Raw genomic sequence first — 16,584 nt, 5'->3', positions numbered from 1 at the left:
ACTGTAATTGTTGCTATTATTTCACTGTTGTATTAATCAATATACTTATTTTAAACCAGTGAGACAGGAGGATAAAACTAGAAGGGCCTAGCTTCGCTAGTTTTTAAGTTTGCTTTCTCATACCTTGAGGGTCCTGACTACTTAGAGCCATCATTCTAGTCAGAAACACAGAACACACTAAGGAGTATAAACTCTTTAAGGGCAGGAACATTTTTTTTTTTTTTGTCTTTTTGCTATTTCTTGGGCCGCTCCCGCAGCATATGGAGGTTCCCAGGCTAGGGGTCAGATCGGAGCCATAGCCGCTGGCCTACGCCAGAGCCACAGCAACTCGGGATCCGAGCCACGTCTGCAACCTACACCACAGCTCACGGCCACACCGGATCCTTAACCCACTGAGCAAGGGCAGGGACCGAACCCACAACCTCATGGTTCCTAGTCGGATTTGTTAACCACTGTGCCATGACGGGAACTCCCCATTTTTTTTTTTTTAATGTAGGCCTGGTCTGTCTACAGATATTTATTGAGAACTTGTTATAGTTCAAGGCTGTTAAGCAGCTGAGCCATAGCAGAGCAGAAGATGTTTTTGACTTTGGTGGAAGTTTTAGATTAGTTCCATACCTGGAATGTAATAAGTGAGAAAAATACATGTGGTTTTAGTTGTTTCAGTTTAAGCATTTTAAGGTTTGTATACTTATGACTTACAAATTTACCTCTCACTAAATTAAGGCAAGAAGGACTTTATTCAGAGAATAACGTTTACTAGATGTGAATACCTAGACTCCTACATGACTTAATTTGGTCTTTGCATTTGGGATAATAGTCTACTAACACATTTCTGGTCCACATTAAATTTTTTTTATTTATATTCTGCCTTGTTCCTAAAAGGATTTAAGCAGTTTACAGACAGGTGTAAATGTGGCAAAATAAAACAGAGAATGGATGGAGCCAGGAGTGAGATTAGAATCCCTGGCACACATACTGTGAAGTCCTCATCCCTTACAGGTGCCATCACTTGGGACTCTTACTCTCCCACCACAAAATCTGTAATTCGCCTATATCTGTACCTGTTGTTTTGTTTCTTTTTATTTTTTAAATTATTTTTAATTAATTTATTCATTTATTTATTTATTTTGCTTTTTAGGGCCACACCCATGGCATATAGAGGTTCCCAGGCTAGGGGTCTAATTGGAGCTGTAGCTGCCAGCCTACACCAGAGCCATAGCCATGCCAGATCTGAGCTGCTTCTTTGACCTACACCACAGCTCACAGCAATACCTGATCCTTAACCCACTGAGCAAAGCCAGGGATCAAACCCGCAACCTCATGGTTCCTAGTCAGATTTGTTTCCCATGCGCCATGATGGGAACTCCTTGTTTCTTTTTAAAATGTGAACCTTTCCTCTTGTGAGGGATTAGTCCACCACACACGTGTTCTGGATGCTGTCCTCTTTCACTTTGTGCAGGCTTTTGGTTCTCCGCTCTGTCCTTATCTCCCTTGCATCTAGTATCAGTGTTATTGTCCTGCAAACACGTTCAACTGTCTCATCTCCACTCGTCCCAGCTTCCCCTACCCCAAACACACCCTTGGCCCTCACATTTTCTCCAGCTACTGCTCCATTTCTGTTTGCCATATCAACATTAAAAAAGAATCATTTATACCAACTTTATTTTCATGTCCTTGCCTCCCATTTGTAGTCAGCCTACTCCAGTCTGGTTTTCAGTCCCCATCTGTGTTGACCAGTCCTTCCTGCTAGAAACACTCTCTGCGTTGCTTTGGGGGCCCACATCAGACTCATATATTTCTTCCACCTGTCATGCCACTTCTCACCTCAGTCATCTTTGCTTGTTCCTCATCCTATCCAAGCAACTTACAGCTTCATTCCCTGCATCCCTTTCTTTTAATGCACACTCCAATGATATTATCCATTGCCTTGATTTTAGATGTTGAAATCTATATGTCTTCCCATGTTTACATCAATAGCTGAGACCTTTCTTCTGCTCGCTTGATATGTACCCTTAGATTTCTCACAGGCATCTTAAATTTATTTATTTTTTAAAAATCTTGTCTTATCAGAATCTTACCTTCCACTTGAGAATGTTATCCCCTCACTCTTCATTTAAGTAAACGGTACCACTACACCATGACAAAATATATGAAGATGTACACTAAGGGGATAAAAATTAAATAGCATCACATTAGTCCAGTATTTGCTGTTGGACAAGTTCAGGTCAGTTTAGATCTTGCCACCAGAAGACTTAAATGAAAAAATTTTTCGTTTTCAGAGTTTTTTTAGACTTCACATTTCTGGTTCCTGTATCATGGACTCATAGACAGTTTGTAGCTTTTCTTTATAGCAAAAATTAGAACATCTAGACCAGATTTTTTTAGGGCACTCCCAGATCATGGTATTAACACCGTATCTGCTGCATATACAAGATAGCTCGTTTCTCTGTTAAATGTAGCAGGAAGGTGTGCATCCACTGGGATCTGAAAGTGGAATCAATTCATTAACCAAGATTTGCTTTTTGTTTTAAAGGGTCATCTCAGAGTTTAATTACTCTACATTTCACTGTGAGGGAGATAGTGATTTGAAAGATGGAGTGATATACTTTGAAATGAATGTAGCTTTGTTCTGTGGCGCATAGTACTTCATAGTTGCAGGGGATGCTAGAGTCTAGTTTGCTCCTTTTACACATGCACGATCTCCGGAAAGGCCATGTCAGGCAAAAGAGGACCCCACATTTTCCAACTGTATACATCACACAGCTTCTGTATCAGAGTAGTTAATACAATAAAGGTTATGAGGGATGGTTACTATAACAGAAGGAAGGAAGTAGAGTACAGGGATCCTGACCTGCAAAGCTCACCTGGGGAGAGATATCCCCAGAAGAAGCCCTGTGACGAGGCAGTTTATAACTATTAAAAATGTTAAGCCATGAAGTAACATAAAGAAGTTTAAATGCTATTTGAATGGCCAAGGGGGGTCTGATGATCTCCCAGAGAGGGGATTAATTAGGAAAACAAAATGTTTTTGTTTACTTTTTCTGTTTGGAGACCTAATTGAGAAGCAATGTTAAGTATTTAACTGGAGTTGGTAAATGCCACATATTTAAGTATGTGAGGTAAAAACTTGATAACATAAGCTTCCCATACTTAGGTGCAGTATTCTTTTTTTGTTATGTTTCTTTGCAGTCATTTTCTCTTCTCTCACTGCCCTATTTGAGTTTCAGGCCAACATGTTGTAGAAGTCAAATATATTAAACTCAAAATAAAATGAGGTCTATAAATACCAATAAAGAAAGATGTCTGTGAAATAATATACTAGCTTTCTGTTGCTGTTGTAATATTGCTACAAACCTAGTGGCTTCAAATAACACAGATTTATTATCTTAGCATTCTTTAGGTTAAAAGTCTGACACAAGTCTTGCTGGGCTAAAATCAAGGTGTCAGCAGGGCAGGGCTGTCTTTTCTTTTCTTTTCTTTTCTTTTCTTTTCTCTTCTCTTCTCTTCTCTTCTCTTCTCTTCTCTTCTCTTCTTTTCTTTTCTCTTCTTTTCTTTTCTTTTCTTTTCTTTTCTTTTCTTTTCTTTTTTCCTGGAGGCTCCAGGAGAGAATCCATTTCTAGAATCCACTTCTACATTCCATGATGTGTGGCTGCCGCCTCCTGTCTTCAAAGCCAGCAATTTAGCAGTTCTCTAACCCTCCCGGCATCATCACATCTCTTTCTGGAACTCTCTTCTGCCTTTCTCTTCCACTGTTATGGACTCTGATTACACTGAGTGCCCCTGGATAATTAGGATAATCTCAACTTAAAATCAGCCGATTAGCAGCCTTACTTCCCCTTTGCCATGTAACTAACATATTCACAAGTTCCGGGTATCAGGACATGGGCATCCTGAGAATCATGGACCTGCCTACCGTGTGTAGTAAGTAACAAAAGATGGTTGCCAGACAGTCTGTAGAGTTTTCATTCCATTTGGATCTGAAAAAAATGAGTGGTGATGAGAAATCACATGGTGTAAGGTGTCACTGTAAGAAAACTTTGTATTCAAAACTATGACATTAAAAGAGAAGAAAGGTTGGCTTCTTCAGTCACTTTGCTAAAAGATTCTCAACAGTTTTGATTGCCAGGCAGTGGGACACTATTCAGAGTCCCCGATTGTGAATCAGTTGCATGAAGTGGGCCTGTGCACTCCCACACCCTCCCCGAGGCCTTCTCGGGTTTCTGCTGGGCATTGTTTAACTTCTCTTAAGGGACCAGTTACTCCTTGATCTCTGATAGATAAGCTCGGATTCGGCCTGGCTTCAGAACATCTCTGTACACCAGGAAGTGCACATTTTGCTCTAAGTTAATTACTATCCCACCCAAAGTATAGTACCACTTAATAATCATCATATCTATTACATGAATAGTATTTATTAAATCTATTCAGATATATCTTCCATTTGCATAGTACCCTTCATCCATCTTCAAATGATTCAGAATCTTTCTGAAAGAAGCATTAGGTAGAGAGTAATTTCCTCCAGATATACAGATGGGAAACAGTAAGAATTCACAGGCAGCCTGGAATAAGCAGATGGGTCTTACATCACACCTGCCGGTATGGGCTGTTTCCAGTGCACAGTGACCACACTGTATCCTTTTGCAGAAAAATAATAAATTTGGCCACGCACATCTAAAACCTCATTGCCCTTATTTTCATGAGTTTTGGTGCCCTTGCAAATGTGAATTTCTTAGCTGAAATGCATTGAGCATTTCGGTCTGCCTATTTCTAGCTCTTACTTTTTCAAACACTGAGTTTCTGAACTGATAGGTCATGATTCTTGTCCTGTTATTTTCATAGAGCTCTTTACAGTTAAATGGTAGATTTTAAAACAGATATTTCAAAATTCAGAGTTCTTTCTTCCTGGATTATGGTTTTGAATTGAGATTGATTTAGGGTAAATACTGGTAGTTCAATAAATAAAAAACTTTGTCTTAATGATATAATCTTGTGTGTGTGTATTACCAAGAAATGTAAATTAAAATTGAACATGATACATTACTGAAGACATTTTAAAAATTCATGTTTACTTGATTGGTATTTAAGTGTTCGTATGTTCTGGGAGCATTTGAAATGTAGCCTTAATGTGTGTGTAGTGAATCCTTAACACATTGAGTTTTCAGATTGAACTTCCTTCTTTATAGTAAAAAACAAACCAAAGGAATCTGTTGCCTGACAAAGTACAGCTAGGTCACAGGTAGTCTTTTCTCACTTTGACATTACATTTGATGATCAACAGGCATTTTTATAAGCTCAGTGGGCAGGCTCAGTCTAGAGATTCGTCTTTGGCAGGCGTGCTATGAAATAGTTTAAATAGTTTTGCTGCATATTTACTGCAGCGAATGTGCACTTGTTGGAGGGCTGCCTTTTTTCCTTCTTTTTTTAAATCTGACGGATAAAACAGCAAAGAACTCTTTCACTGCTCTTTGTGCTTACCTGTGTCTTGCCATTTAGGACTTTATGTACCTTTCGCAGAGAGGGAATGATTTGGTGATGGAGTGCTCCCGCTGACCGATGGACTCAAAGAAGAGAAGGTAAAACCTTTTTTTCCTTCTCCCCTATCCTTGTAGGAAAACACAACAGACAGTTCCACTTATGTGTAGCTTCTCTTCAGTTTGGTTTTCTTGTTGATGGTTATTAAGTAGAAATAGTGAGATTTGTGTTGACTGGTAAAGAGAGAGATAACAATAGTAAAGCTTATTACTGCCACACTTTGTTGCTCGTTCATTTCTTGTGCTTATGAAAAGCACAGAATGTCTTCATTTCATCATTTTAAAGCTTTGAAGCTGTTTTTTTCTCACACATAATTTCAGGTCTTCAAAAGTAGCCTTATTAATTGTAATCATCATCTATCCATAAAAAACTAGTCATGAATGATAATTTGAAAGGAGGGTTAAGTTTTTGGCATCCCTTTTGTAAACCATGGCTATGCCTAATTACAATTTGAGGAATATTATTTAGCAAAAGTAGAGACAATTCTAGACATTATAAAATAGAGAAAATCCAAAACAAGTTTCTGTACCTCATTAAAATACTGGCATCAGTGTTCTAGAAAAAAAGACTATGAAAAAAAAATATGGCAACACAAAGGCAAACTTTATGTAAGGGAAACTCAGAGTATGTTAATATGGCCTTTTCTTGGAAAGAGAGGCAGTTAGGATACGGTCATTATGCAGCTGTGTGTTTTATGTTCTTTGAACCAGAGTCATCAGATGGATAAAATTCTTTAGCTAGAAAGAAAAACCATGAAGGATTTTACTGGCTTGTTACAAATTTAATTCCTACACATTTAAGTAAGAATTATAGAGCATAAACTCAGTATCAAGTGAAATGTGAATCCCTCTTCCTTCTGTCTTTCTCATGAAATGATTTTTTTTTTAGCCAAATTAAAAACTAAAATTTTAAAATAAGACTCCAACTTGGGACATGTTATAACTATAATATCTAAACAAGGAATCGATGAATTGAGAAATTAGAATCTTGAAATTTTGTGTTGCTAAATCAGAAAACTTCAAAAAAAACCCCAGATTTTGTTTGCTTCTTAAATAGAGATGAGTAATTTATGGGTTTAGTAATTTGTGGGTTTATCCTTAGATTTTTTAAAATATAAATAGTTGTTTTATCTCTATTCCTGTGTCATAACCAAATCATAAAATTGATGCTCAGCTCTCTGAGCCCATCACCCATGTACTTACTGGTAAAAGCTACAAACCTCATGAAAGTATTAAGAACAAAAGATACAGTTCTGAACTGCAGGAACAATTAAGCTATTTCGCTTCATGTTTGTAGCTCACAAGAGGCTGAAGGATCCAAAGAAAGAGGCCTGGTCCATGTCTGGCAGGCAGGATCCTGTTCTGTAACACCAGAGAGATTGCCAGGCTGGACAGGAAAGACTGTTCTTCAGGCAGCCCTTGGAGTGAAACACGGAGTTCTTCTGACAGAAGGTATGACAGAGAATGGCTTAGCAAATACTAACTGAAACTGACAAATGTCTGAGAGTGTAAGAGCAGGTAAGTGAGTTACTGAATGAATACCAGAGGTTCTTAATTAACTTTGTAGGAGCTTATGCGCTTTTGTTTTTAAAATATGTCCTTAGTCCCTTTATCAGAAATCAGATCCTTAACCTGGTGCAGCAGGTTAAGGATCTGACAGTGCCAGAGTTGTGGTGCAGGTTTCAGCTGTGGCATAGGTTCGATCCTTGTCCTGGGAACTTCCACATATCATGGGTGTGGCCAAAGAAAGAAAAAAATCAGGTTCTTAAATTTAAGATGTACCATAATTAGAATAAAAGGGAGAATTATATTTTAAAAAAATTTTATAGTGATAAGTACCTGAAAAAAAATAGATTTTTTGAAAGATTACCTATTTCAGAGACCCTTTTGCTATACCTTTGTTCATTGAAAGTATCAGAATAATAATGCTAATAATAGCTCATGTTTATTAAACAATTATATATGCCAGGCACTGACTAAGCACTTACATCTTACATGTATTATCTCACTGCGTCCTCATAGTCACCTTATGCTGTAGCTGCTGTTATTATCCCCACTTCACAGATGAGGAAGCTGAAGGTCAGGGAGAGTAAATCATTTTCCCAAAGACACACAGCTATTTAAAGGGTCAGAGGCAGGTTGGGAAACCAGAGAGTCTGATTTCAAAGTCTCCTTTTTAAATCACTTGGCTATACTCTCTCAGTACAGTTTTTCTCAGGCATAAATAACAGCTCATAAGAACAGGCAATAAAATCTATAAATCTATATAACAGAAACATAGGCTATAATTTATAGAGAGAGCCGCCGCCTTTAATTTTGATGGCATTTTACCAACTCAGCCATGGCAAATTTGATTTGGGTCAGAACTACCATCAACCTAATTCATAAACTTCTACTCTGTAAGCATTTGTAAAGTATTTAACAGTGCTTTGGTGTTTTCCTTGTAGGAACTAAGGGAAGACAAGTTCTAGGAAACAGAGCTTAAAATTTGACCATAGTGGTTTTATGGGGTGAACATGGATTTCTTTCTAACCTCTTTATTATTATGTCACTTTTATTATGATGATACATAATACTATTACCGTAGGTCAGAATTTGGGGGAAAAAAAACACCTTATTTTTAAAATGTGAACTATATTCAATATCTGCCCTGTGGGCTTCAAAATCTGTAGTTCTCAAGCATATGTGTGTATATATATATATATATATATATATATATGGTATGTATATTGTTATTGTTGTTTTATCAGCTCTTCAATAAGATAGTTAGGAATCCTTTGTGAACATGATGTCTTCAACTTCTAGCATCAAACCTAAAAGGCTGGGACAACTGAGGGAAAACTTTTCAAAAATTTATAAATAACCTATGTTCATGTTTAAGCAGTTTGTAGAATTCCCAGAAATCCTCAGAGGCCACTCGAGGAAGATGGAGATCAGCTTTATTACGCCGGCAGGTCCATGGGGAATCGCTTTCCAATCATGGACCCCAAACAAAAAGGGGAGATGCATTTATAGTGCTTGCTTACGTGTCTAACATGCCACATTAATTTTGAGTTACATACAGGATACAGAAAGATGTATAGCTGTACAGAATGCCTTATAATGTTACTTGAATGATTAACTTCAAGTACAATCTAGCTATTTTTGAATTTCTTTAGAACAGTCGGGGCCCGGAGTTTCTCAAGTCCTAATGACTTTGTTTTTCTGAGAGCCCTCGTATGAGTCACCTCAAGTTCACCAAGATGGACTGTGGCAGCAAGATGGCTTCACTCTTGCCAAGCTCCCTATTCCCTTTTCCAAACCCTACAGTGTCCTGGTTTAGGTGTCAAAATTACAAAAAAAAAATCTCATCCTATATAACTGTGTAGCTTGAAATGGCACAAATATCTCCAGTGCTTTCTTCTCTAAGTGGGAAAATAGCACGGATTAAACACTAGAAAATTTCAAGTTTCTTTGTCTCTGTTCCATTTAACCATTAGTTCATAATTCAGTGAGGTCACCTTATTCATTCACCTTTTTTGAGGTATTCTAGGTTAAAAAAAATATGTCAAAACATTCAGTTCTTTGCTGTTTTGCTCTAGAGAGAATACTCTTCTAGAATAATCTCAGTTGAAAGTGTAGGTGAGCTGTTGCAATTGTATTATATCACTTTGGAAGAAAAGTTTAAAAGATCTCAAGCAGTGAACTTTTTTTCTCCACAGTACTCTTTGCAAATTAGAAATTCTCCAGTAAAAGCTGTATCTTCCCTCTAGCCACTATTGTGTTTTTCCTTACATAAATGTTGTGGTGAGTTAATTTGAGTGTTATAAATGTATCTTCAATGTATAATAGGCCGAAGATGAAGTATACTTTTTTGTTGTTGTCTTTTTGCCTTTTTCTGGGGCCGCTCCCATAGCATATGGAGGTTCCCAGGCTAGGGGTCTAATCAGAGCTGTTGCCGCTGGCCTACACCAGAGCCACAGCAACGTGGGATCCGAGCCATGTCTACAACCTACACCACAGCTCATGGCAACACCAGATCCTTAATGCACCGAGTAAGGCCAGGAACCGAACCTGCAACCTCATGGTTCCTAGTCGGATTTGCTAACCACTGAGCCAGCCACGACGGGAACTCCGAAGTATACATTTTTTTTCATCAGTGACTCAATTGCTTCTTTTGTTGGGGGGTAGTACTTATTTCTTAATTAAAAAAAAAAAAAAAGGAATGAGTCTTTGGTCATGTAGGAAAGAATGGATAGTAGGCTTGGTTTAATATTTTTCAAAACTCATGGCCAAGTCTTTGTTCCATTTGAGTTTTTTAGCTAGCATAGATCATTTGCATATGCCCCCCCACCAGTTCCCACACGCCTGTGCCGAGACCAGCTCAGCAGGTGAGGGCTGAAGAATGGGTGCTGTGAAACTTAAGAAAAGGTTAACATAAAACAAGACACGGGGGACTCAAGGTCTCAGGTACTAAGAGCCCTGTCTCAAGAAATCACACTGTTTTTATTGTGCTTTTTAGGATTACATCAAGTGAGGAGGGGGTTGTATGTGCAGTATATAGTTCTTTTATTATTTTTAAAGTCACATAGATGGTAGCTGGTTAAGCTTTTATTCTGACCTTTAGGCATTTAACAGTCATTAGCACTGAGGAAGCTTGGCGTTAGTTGTTTATTCAGAGCATCTAGAGAATCACCATTGTGCCTCTCAGTGCCTAGGTTTGCACCTTGTGCTCCTTACTCATGCATATCCTGCTCATGACCCCTCATAAGCCCCCTGGGGCCGTGAGGCTCCTCTTTTTCTTATTTTAACAGGACATATCATGCTGTGCAAGCAGTGTGCCAATCTGCACAGGTCCCGCATGCCTAGACCAACGCATTTTGTCCTCATTCATCTGACCATATGAATAACTTCTACCTTTTGGTCTTTGTTCTTAAGCTTAAGTTATTTACCAGCACTGCGACTGTTTTTCAAGCAGGACAAGATGGAGTTTTCAGCATAGAAAATAGAAGCAGAGAGGCTAAGAAAAGATGGTAGAAACATGTCTCCTGACACACCTGCAGTAAGACTTGATAGCACACCTGAACACACACATAGGTGATCATCCTTCATGTACCTACCTCGCTGCCTTCCATTTTAATTTTAAAGCTACCCAGCCACCGCTTCATTAGTTGTTTGCTTTGGTTATTTTGTTTTGGTTTGCTTTTTAAACAAAATGGCACCTCCGAAAGGCTCTCGTTCCACAATATATATCACGTAAAATATTTTTGAATTATGCATAACATGGTACACACCGTGAAGACAGCCACGTCTTGTTAACATTGGTGATTTCAGTCCAGCCTGGAGGTAGAAAGCTAATTTCATGGTTTTGGCCAAAGCGAATCTCTAATATTGTTGTGCCGTTGCATACGTCTCTGTTGCTCTCACTTATTCAGTTGTAGTGAATGTTGTAGATGTTAGCAAAGGTGTCTGCTTGATCTGTTTTGGTTTTGAACTCTTGGAATCATCTTCTGTAGCAGCCTATGATGATAGCTATTCGTAACGGATTGATACTAGGAATTTGTAGGATAAGGCTGAAGGAGAGGAGCATTACCCTTCATTTGACGTAACCTCCCGCAATTTGTAGAAATTGTCACTGTATGTCCCAGGGTCAAGAGATGTTATTTGTTAAAAGATCAATCAATGTGGAATGCTGTATGCTTGAACCAAGTTTCTACAACTGTGCTTTTGAAAATGAAAACAAGAAATTCTATGTTGTTAAACCTAGAGGGGACTAAAAGCTGAAAAAATTTCTAGTTAATTCACTCACTTTTTCTTTTTCGTTTTTTTTTTTTTAAACCTTCAGATGGTGAGGTCTACAGCTTTGGGACTCTTCCCTGGAGAAGTGAACCAGCAGAGCTTTGTCCGAGTAGCCCCATTCTAGAAAATGCCCTGGTTGGGCAATATGTCGTTACTGTGGCAACAGGGAGTTTCCACAGCGGAGCAGTGACAGAAAGTGGCGTAGTGTACATGTGGGGGGAGAACTCTGCTGGCCAGTGTGCGGTAGCGAACCAGCAGTATGTTCCAGAACCCAATCCTGTCAGCATTTCTGATTCTGAGACCAGCCCTTTGTTAGCAGTCAGGATCTTGCAGTTGGCATGCGGCGAGGAGCACACTCTGGCACTGTCCATAAGCAGAGAGATTTGGGCCTGGGGTACCGGTTGTCAGTTGGGTCTCATTACCACTACCTTCCCAGTGACAAAGCCACAAAAGGTGGAACATCTTGCTGGGCGAGTCGTGCTGCAAGTCGCCTGTGGTGCGTTCCACAGCTTAGCCCTGGTCCAGTGCCTACCTTCCCAGGACCTGAAGCCGGTGCCCGAAAGATGCAACCAGTGCAGCCAGCTCTTAATTACGATGACTGACAAGGAAGACCATGTGATCATATCCGACAGCCACTGTTGTCCATTAGGTGTGACCCTGTCAGAAAACCAGGCCAGCACTGCCATCACCCCCTCCACTGAAACCCTCGACAGCCAGGGAGAAGTATTTGAGAATGCTCTCACGCAGAATGCGCTGCCTGCTGCCACCGAACTGAATGTTGGAAATGATCAGACCACGAGTGTTCAGACCATTTCCTCCCCACAAGACGACATGGGGACAACTGAAATTCCTCCTGCAAGAAGCTCACCACCATACCCTGACCCTCAGGCAGTAAATGAATACGTGCAGTCAGATCATTCAGTAAGAGAAAACTCAGAGAATGGTGAAAAGCCAATGCCATCTCAGGTACCTGCTAAATTTTATAATATAAAGGTGTAAGTAGAGTTGAACATAAGAGTTTTTCTTGAGAAACTTTAACATGCCTCAGGGTTGGTACTATTTTTTTATTTTTTGAGTTTGACTATAAACCTGTTTTATTGTGGAAGCCCAGATAAGAAAAACCCTGGATTAATTCAAAATTGCTCTTTATGTTCAAATCCTGACCCTTTACGATGTTGAAAGATATTGTGGGCTTGTTTTGTTACGTATCAAAATCTCCTTTTTTCCGTCATACATGGGTTAAGGTGGGCTCATGAAGAGTCTAACATGACTATATATTTGCAAAGAACTCTCTGATCTGTATTTGTAGCACCCTTCAGATCCGATAGAGAAAAGTCCTTTCCTTCTTCATCAGGGAAGGTTGCTATGTGGCAGATCCCTCGTTGGAGGCAGACTAGACCTTACTGGCATCACACATGGTTTGAATTCGTTTCATTTATACGAGTGGTCCTTATTTGGAGCAGGGTTTAATATTTTCACCTTATTTATTGATTTATTTATTTATTTATTTATTTTTGTCTTTTTGCTATTTCTTTGGGCTGCTCCCGCGGCATATGGAGGTTCCCAGGCTAGGGGTCCAATCGGAGCTGTAGCCACTGGCCTACGCCAGAGCCACAGCAACGCGGGATCCAAGCCGCGTCTGCAACCTACACCACAGCTCATGGCAACGCCGGATCGTTAACCCACTGAGCAAGGGCAGGGACCGAACCTGCAACCTCATGGTTCCTAGTCGGATTCGTTAACCACTGCGCCACGACGGGAGCTCCTATTTTCACCTTATTTAAACAACTTGTGTTTGAAAACTTGTAGTAAACAGAAAAAAGTTACTTATCAGGGGCATAGAATGAAGTTTGTCCCCTGTCTAAAACAAATTGTCCTAAAGGATACTCGGTTTTTTATTCTTAGTGTTAAGCTTTTGCTTTTACCAAAATTCTAAGAAACAAATCTAAACAAAAACGTCTAATCATAAAAGCTGCCCTGCGTGGCGTTGTTTTCAGGTTTTTGAAAACACAGCCTCTCGATTCTTCATCACTGTTGTTCACACGTTCAGAATGAGAACATGACTTAGAGGTGTTTTTAGAAACAGTTTTTATTTCACAGTCCACTCACTGAACCTTGTAGATACTTGATTTTTTTTTTTTTTTAAGCTGTTCGGAGAAAGAAGAAATCTAAACAAAGCAAAAGTAATAATTTAACAGGACTTGTACATGCTTTTTAAAAAGTTAGACTTTGACGATTCAAAAGCCAAATTAAAAAGTCATTCATCTGATTTATTTAACTTGAAGTTAAAAGTTTGTTGTATACAGTTCATTGGATTAACAGATTGTCATCATTGAAATTGCATTTTCCTTTGGACTTAATTGGTTAAACATTTAAAGTTTGGTTTTTTTTTTAATCTATGCTAGTTTTGGCAGTGTGTGTTTAACTAAATTTAATTCCATCTTTGTAAATAGTGTTTCAATCATACAGCTAATCATTAGGAATTTATGTGGCTTAGGATGAGTTTTTTTTTCTTCTAGCCAGATGTAACTGAAAAAATATCTCACTTTTGTGAAATAAACCAAAGTATTTGGCAATGAAGCACATATCTCTATTGAATTTTATTATTGGTTGATTGGGACTTCTAAAATTATGTCTTTCATCAAATTGCTGAGCATGTCTTTTTGTTTATTTATTTTATGTATTGCTAAATATAACTAAATAGAGGAGCCAGTTTGAACAGTAGTTTAAAGTTTATGTAGAGTTTTGTGATATCTCCACCTAATGATAAGAACTCCCTAAATTAGTCACCCCTAAATACTGTCCCTGCTTCTTTTATGAGCCTTTGTAAACAGAGGGTGGAAATAGTGACGCTAGTTCTTCCAAACAAGTTGTTATGGGAACTGTGTCACCAAGGAAGTGATAGACTTTGTGTTTATCTTGTATGTAGTATATTTGTTTATTTTGTTGGATATTTTAATTAAAGACTCAGACAGAAATAGCTCTTCTGAACTTAGTATTTAATTCAACAAAATGTATCCAGGGCCTACTACATGTCAGGCACTGTGCAGAGAACAGGAATTATTTTAAGAAAATCAGAAGCGCCCCCCTCCCCCCAGAAAAAGAGAAAATCAGAAGCCACTGTTAAACGTTTTTTTGATTTGGTTTTCAGTTTAGAACAAATTGAGAAATGTGTATATACCTTTGGGATATTTGGGTAGCATAGAAAACAAAGTTTTCATTGTGACCTAGGGTCTTAAGCCAAAAGCTTTCTTGTGTGTTTAGTGGGTACACATAATGACTTTCTTTTTCAGTAAACAGTAGTACTTGACCGCTCAGAGTAGGTTTTAACTGATTTTTCACCAAGATATTAGGAAACGCTAGTTGGCTTTCTAATATAGCTCTGAAGGACACTAAGAACATTGGATCCAAATGTTTAATGATTAACCTATCACATTCACTCAGTGTAGTGAGAGCGAAGGTAATGCTTCAGTTCACCTTGCCCCTGGGTCATGGAGAATAACTCATTGATGTGTTGTTAACTCTTAAAAGGACTTGAATTTCAGAGCATAATTTGAGGGCTGATAGTTCAAAGGTATAATATATTTTTCTGCCTATATATTGCCATATATAAATTTCCGTATATAAAATGTTTTAGGAAAAGCCTTTTGTTCTTAAAATATATTTTTTCTTGATTATTTCTTAGTAGCAAGTTGTGTAAATTTTCCTAGTAGTGATCAATAGTGAAACTTGCATTTTTTTTTCAATAGTCTGTCCAGGACTATTACTTCATATTAAAGGCTATGGTTTCCATACCTTCCCTCCCTTCTCTCCTCTACTGTATTTAATTTTATAAAAGTAGCTGGAGCCTATTTTTAAATACCACGATAAAATACCACTCAAAAAAAAAGGAGATACTTTTGATAAGGAAAGTACCTGTATTTGAAGCACTCATTTCCATATAATGTGTTAAATCCATGACCACAAAGGCATACCTTTAGGTTGGAGATAAAGAAATCTGTTATTTTAGATTCTTTAATTCGCAAAAATGTTAGATGTTATACTTTTTATTGATTGTTTGTTGTATGAGGGATTACATTTATATATATATATTTTGTGTGTGTATATTTTAGCCTCTTGTAGAAGAAGCAATTCCTAATCTTCACAGCCCACCAACCACAAGCACTTCAGCCCTAAACAGCCTAGTGGTCTCTTGTGCATCTGCTGTTGGTGTGAGAGTGGCTGCTACCTATGAAGCTGGGGCCTTGTCTCTTAAGAAAGTGATGAACTTTTATAGTACAGTCCCTTGCGAACCCGGAGCTCAGGCAGGCAGTAGTTCCATGGGCCCTGAAGGTCTGAAAGATAGCAGAGAAGAACAGGTTAAACAGGAATCAATGCAAGGAAAGAAGAGTTCAAGTCTCGTGGATATCAGAGAAGAAGAATCAGAGGGAGGCACCCGAAGACTCTCCCTCCCTGGATTGTTGTCACAGGGTAAGGAAATAACCAGCTTTTGTGAACTGACTTTTTTTTGGCCACATCCATGGCATGTGGAAGTTCCTGTGCCAGGGATTGAACCCTTGGCACAGGAGTGATCCCAGCCACAGCAGTGACAATGCTGGATCCTTAATCTGCTGTGCTATAAGGAACTCCTGTGAAGTGATGAATCCAAGATGCTCCTGACATCACATGCTATGTTATACTAAATTGGCTTTTTTTTTCTTTTTTCTTTTTATGGCCGAACCTGCAGCATATGGCAGTTCCCAGCCAGGGATCAAGTCAGAGCTATAGCTACTGGCCTACACCACAGCCATGGCAACACCAGATCTGAGCTGCATCTGTGACCTACACCGTAGCTCGAGGGAACTCTGGATCCTTAACCCACTGAGTGAGGTCAGGGATCAAACCCACATCCTCAGAGAGATAGCATCAGGTTCTTAACCTGCTGAGCCACAACAGGAACTCCTAAATTCACTTTCTTAATTGCTAAAGCTAATATATTCAAATGTCAAAATTTATTTAATTAAAAGAAAGTTACATATTCCTTTGCTTTAGAAATAACTTATTAGACCCTCACTTTTTCATGATAATCTGCTTCTGCTTATGAACCTCATTGTGAAGCTTATTTTACTGTTCTGGAATGTTGCATTAGCCTCTTTCTTTCTCTCTCTCTCTCTCTCTCTCTCTTTTTTTTTTTTTTTTTTTTTTTTTGTTGTTGTTGTTGTTGTTGTTAACCTCGATTTCTTAGTTGGGATCTGTACTCCACATAGATGAAGTTGCAGAGGTGATCATTGGT

The 16,584-nt window shown here is 38.7% G+C and overlaps 1 protein-coding gene across 8 annotated transcripts in view; it reads left to right on the top strand.

Moving 5' to 3' along the window:
- Positions 1-16,584, top strand: part of ALS2 (ALS2, alsin Rho guanine nucleotide exchange factor) — a 72,436-nt gene that overhangs the window by 6,973 nt on the left and 48,879 nt on the right. For 5 of the 8 annotated variants that reach the window (XR_002339419.1, XM_021076185.1, XM_021076179.1 and 2 more), the window contains exons 2-5: positions 5,497-5,576; positions 6,832-6,986; positions 11,359-12,278; positions 15,425-15,782. Coding sequence is in view for 7 of the 8 variants with exons in the window: in XM_021076185.1 (XP_020931844.1) it covers positions 5,557-5,576; positions 6,832-6,986; positions 11,359-12,278; positions 15,425-15,782 (1,453 nt within the window). In the remaining variant the exon portion in view is untranslated. Of the gene's footprint in view, positions 1-1,301; positions 5,577-6,831; positions 6,987-11,358; positions 12,279-15,424; positions 15,783-16,584 lie in introns of those variants that run through there. The other 3 variants (XM_021076183.1, XM_021076184.1, XM_021076181.1) reach the window with 2 other exon arrangements.

The sequence above is a fragment of the Sus scrofa genome, chromosome 15 (assembly GCF_000003025.6).
Source record: "Sus scrofa isolate TJ Tabasco breed Duroc chromosome 15, Sscrofa11.1, whole genome shotgun sequence".
Lineage (NCBI taxonomy): Eukaryota > Metazoa > Chordata > Mammalia > Artiodactyla > Suidae > Sus > Sus scrofa.
Note: the sequence above shows the minus strand (reverse complement) of the source record. Positions and strands in the feature narration are given on the sequence as shown.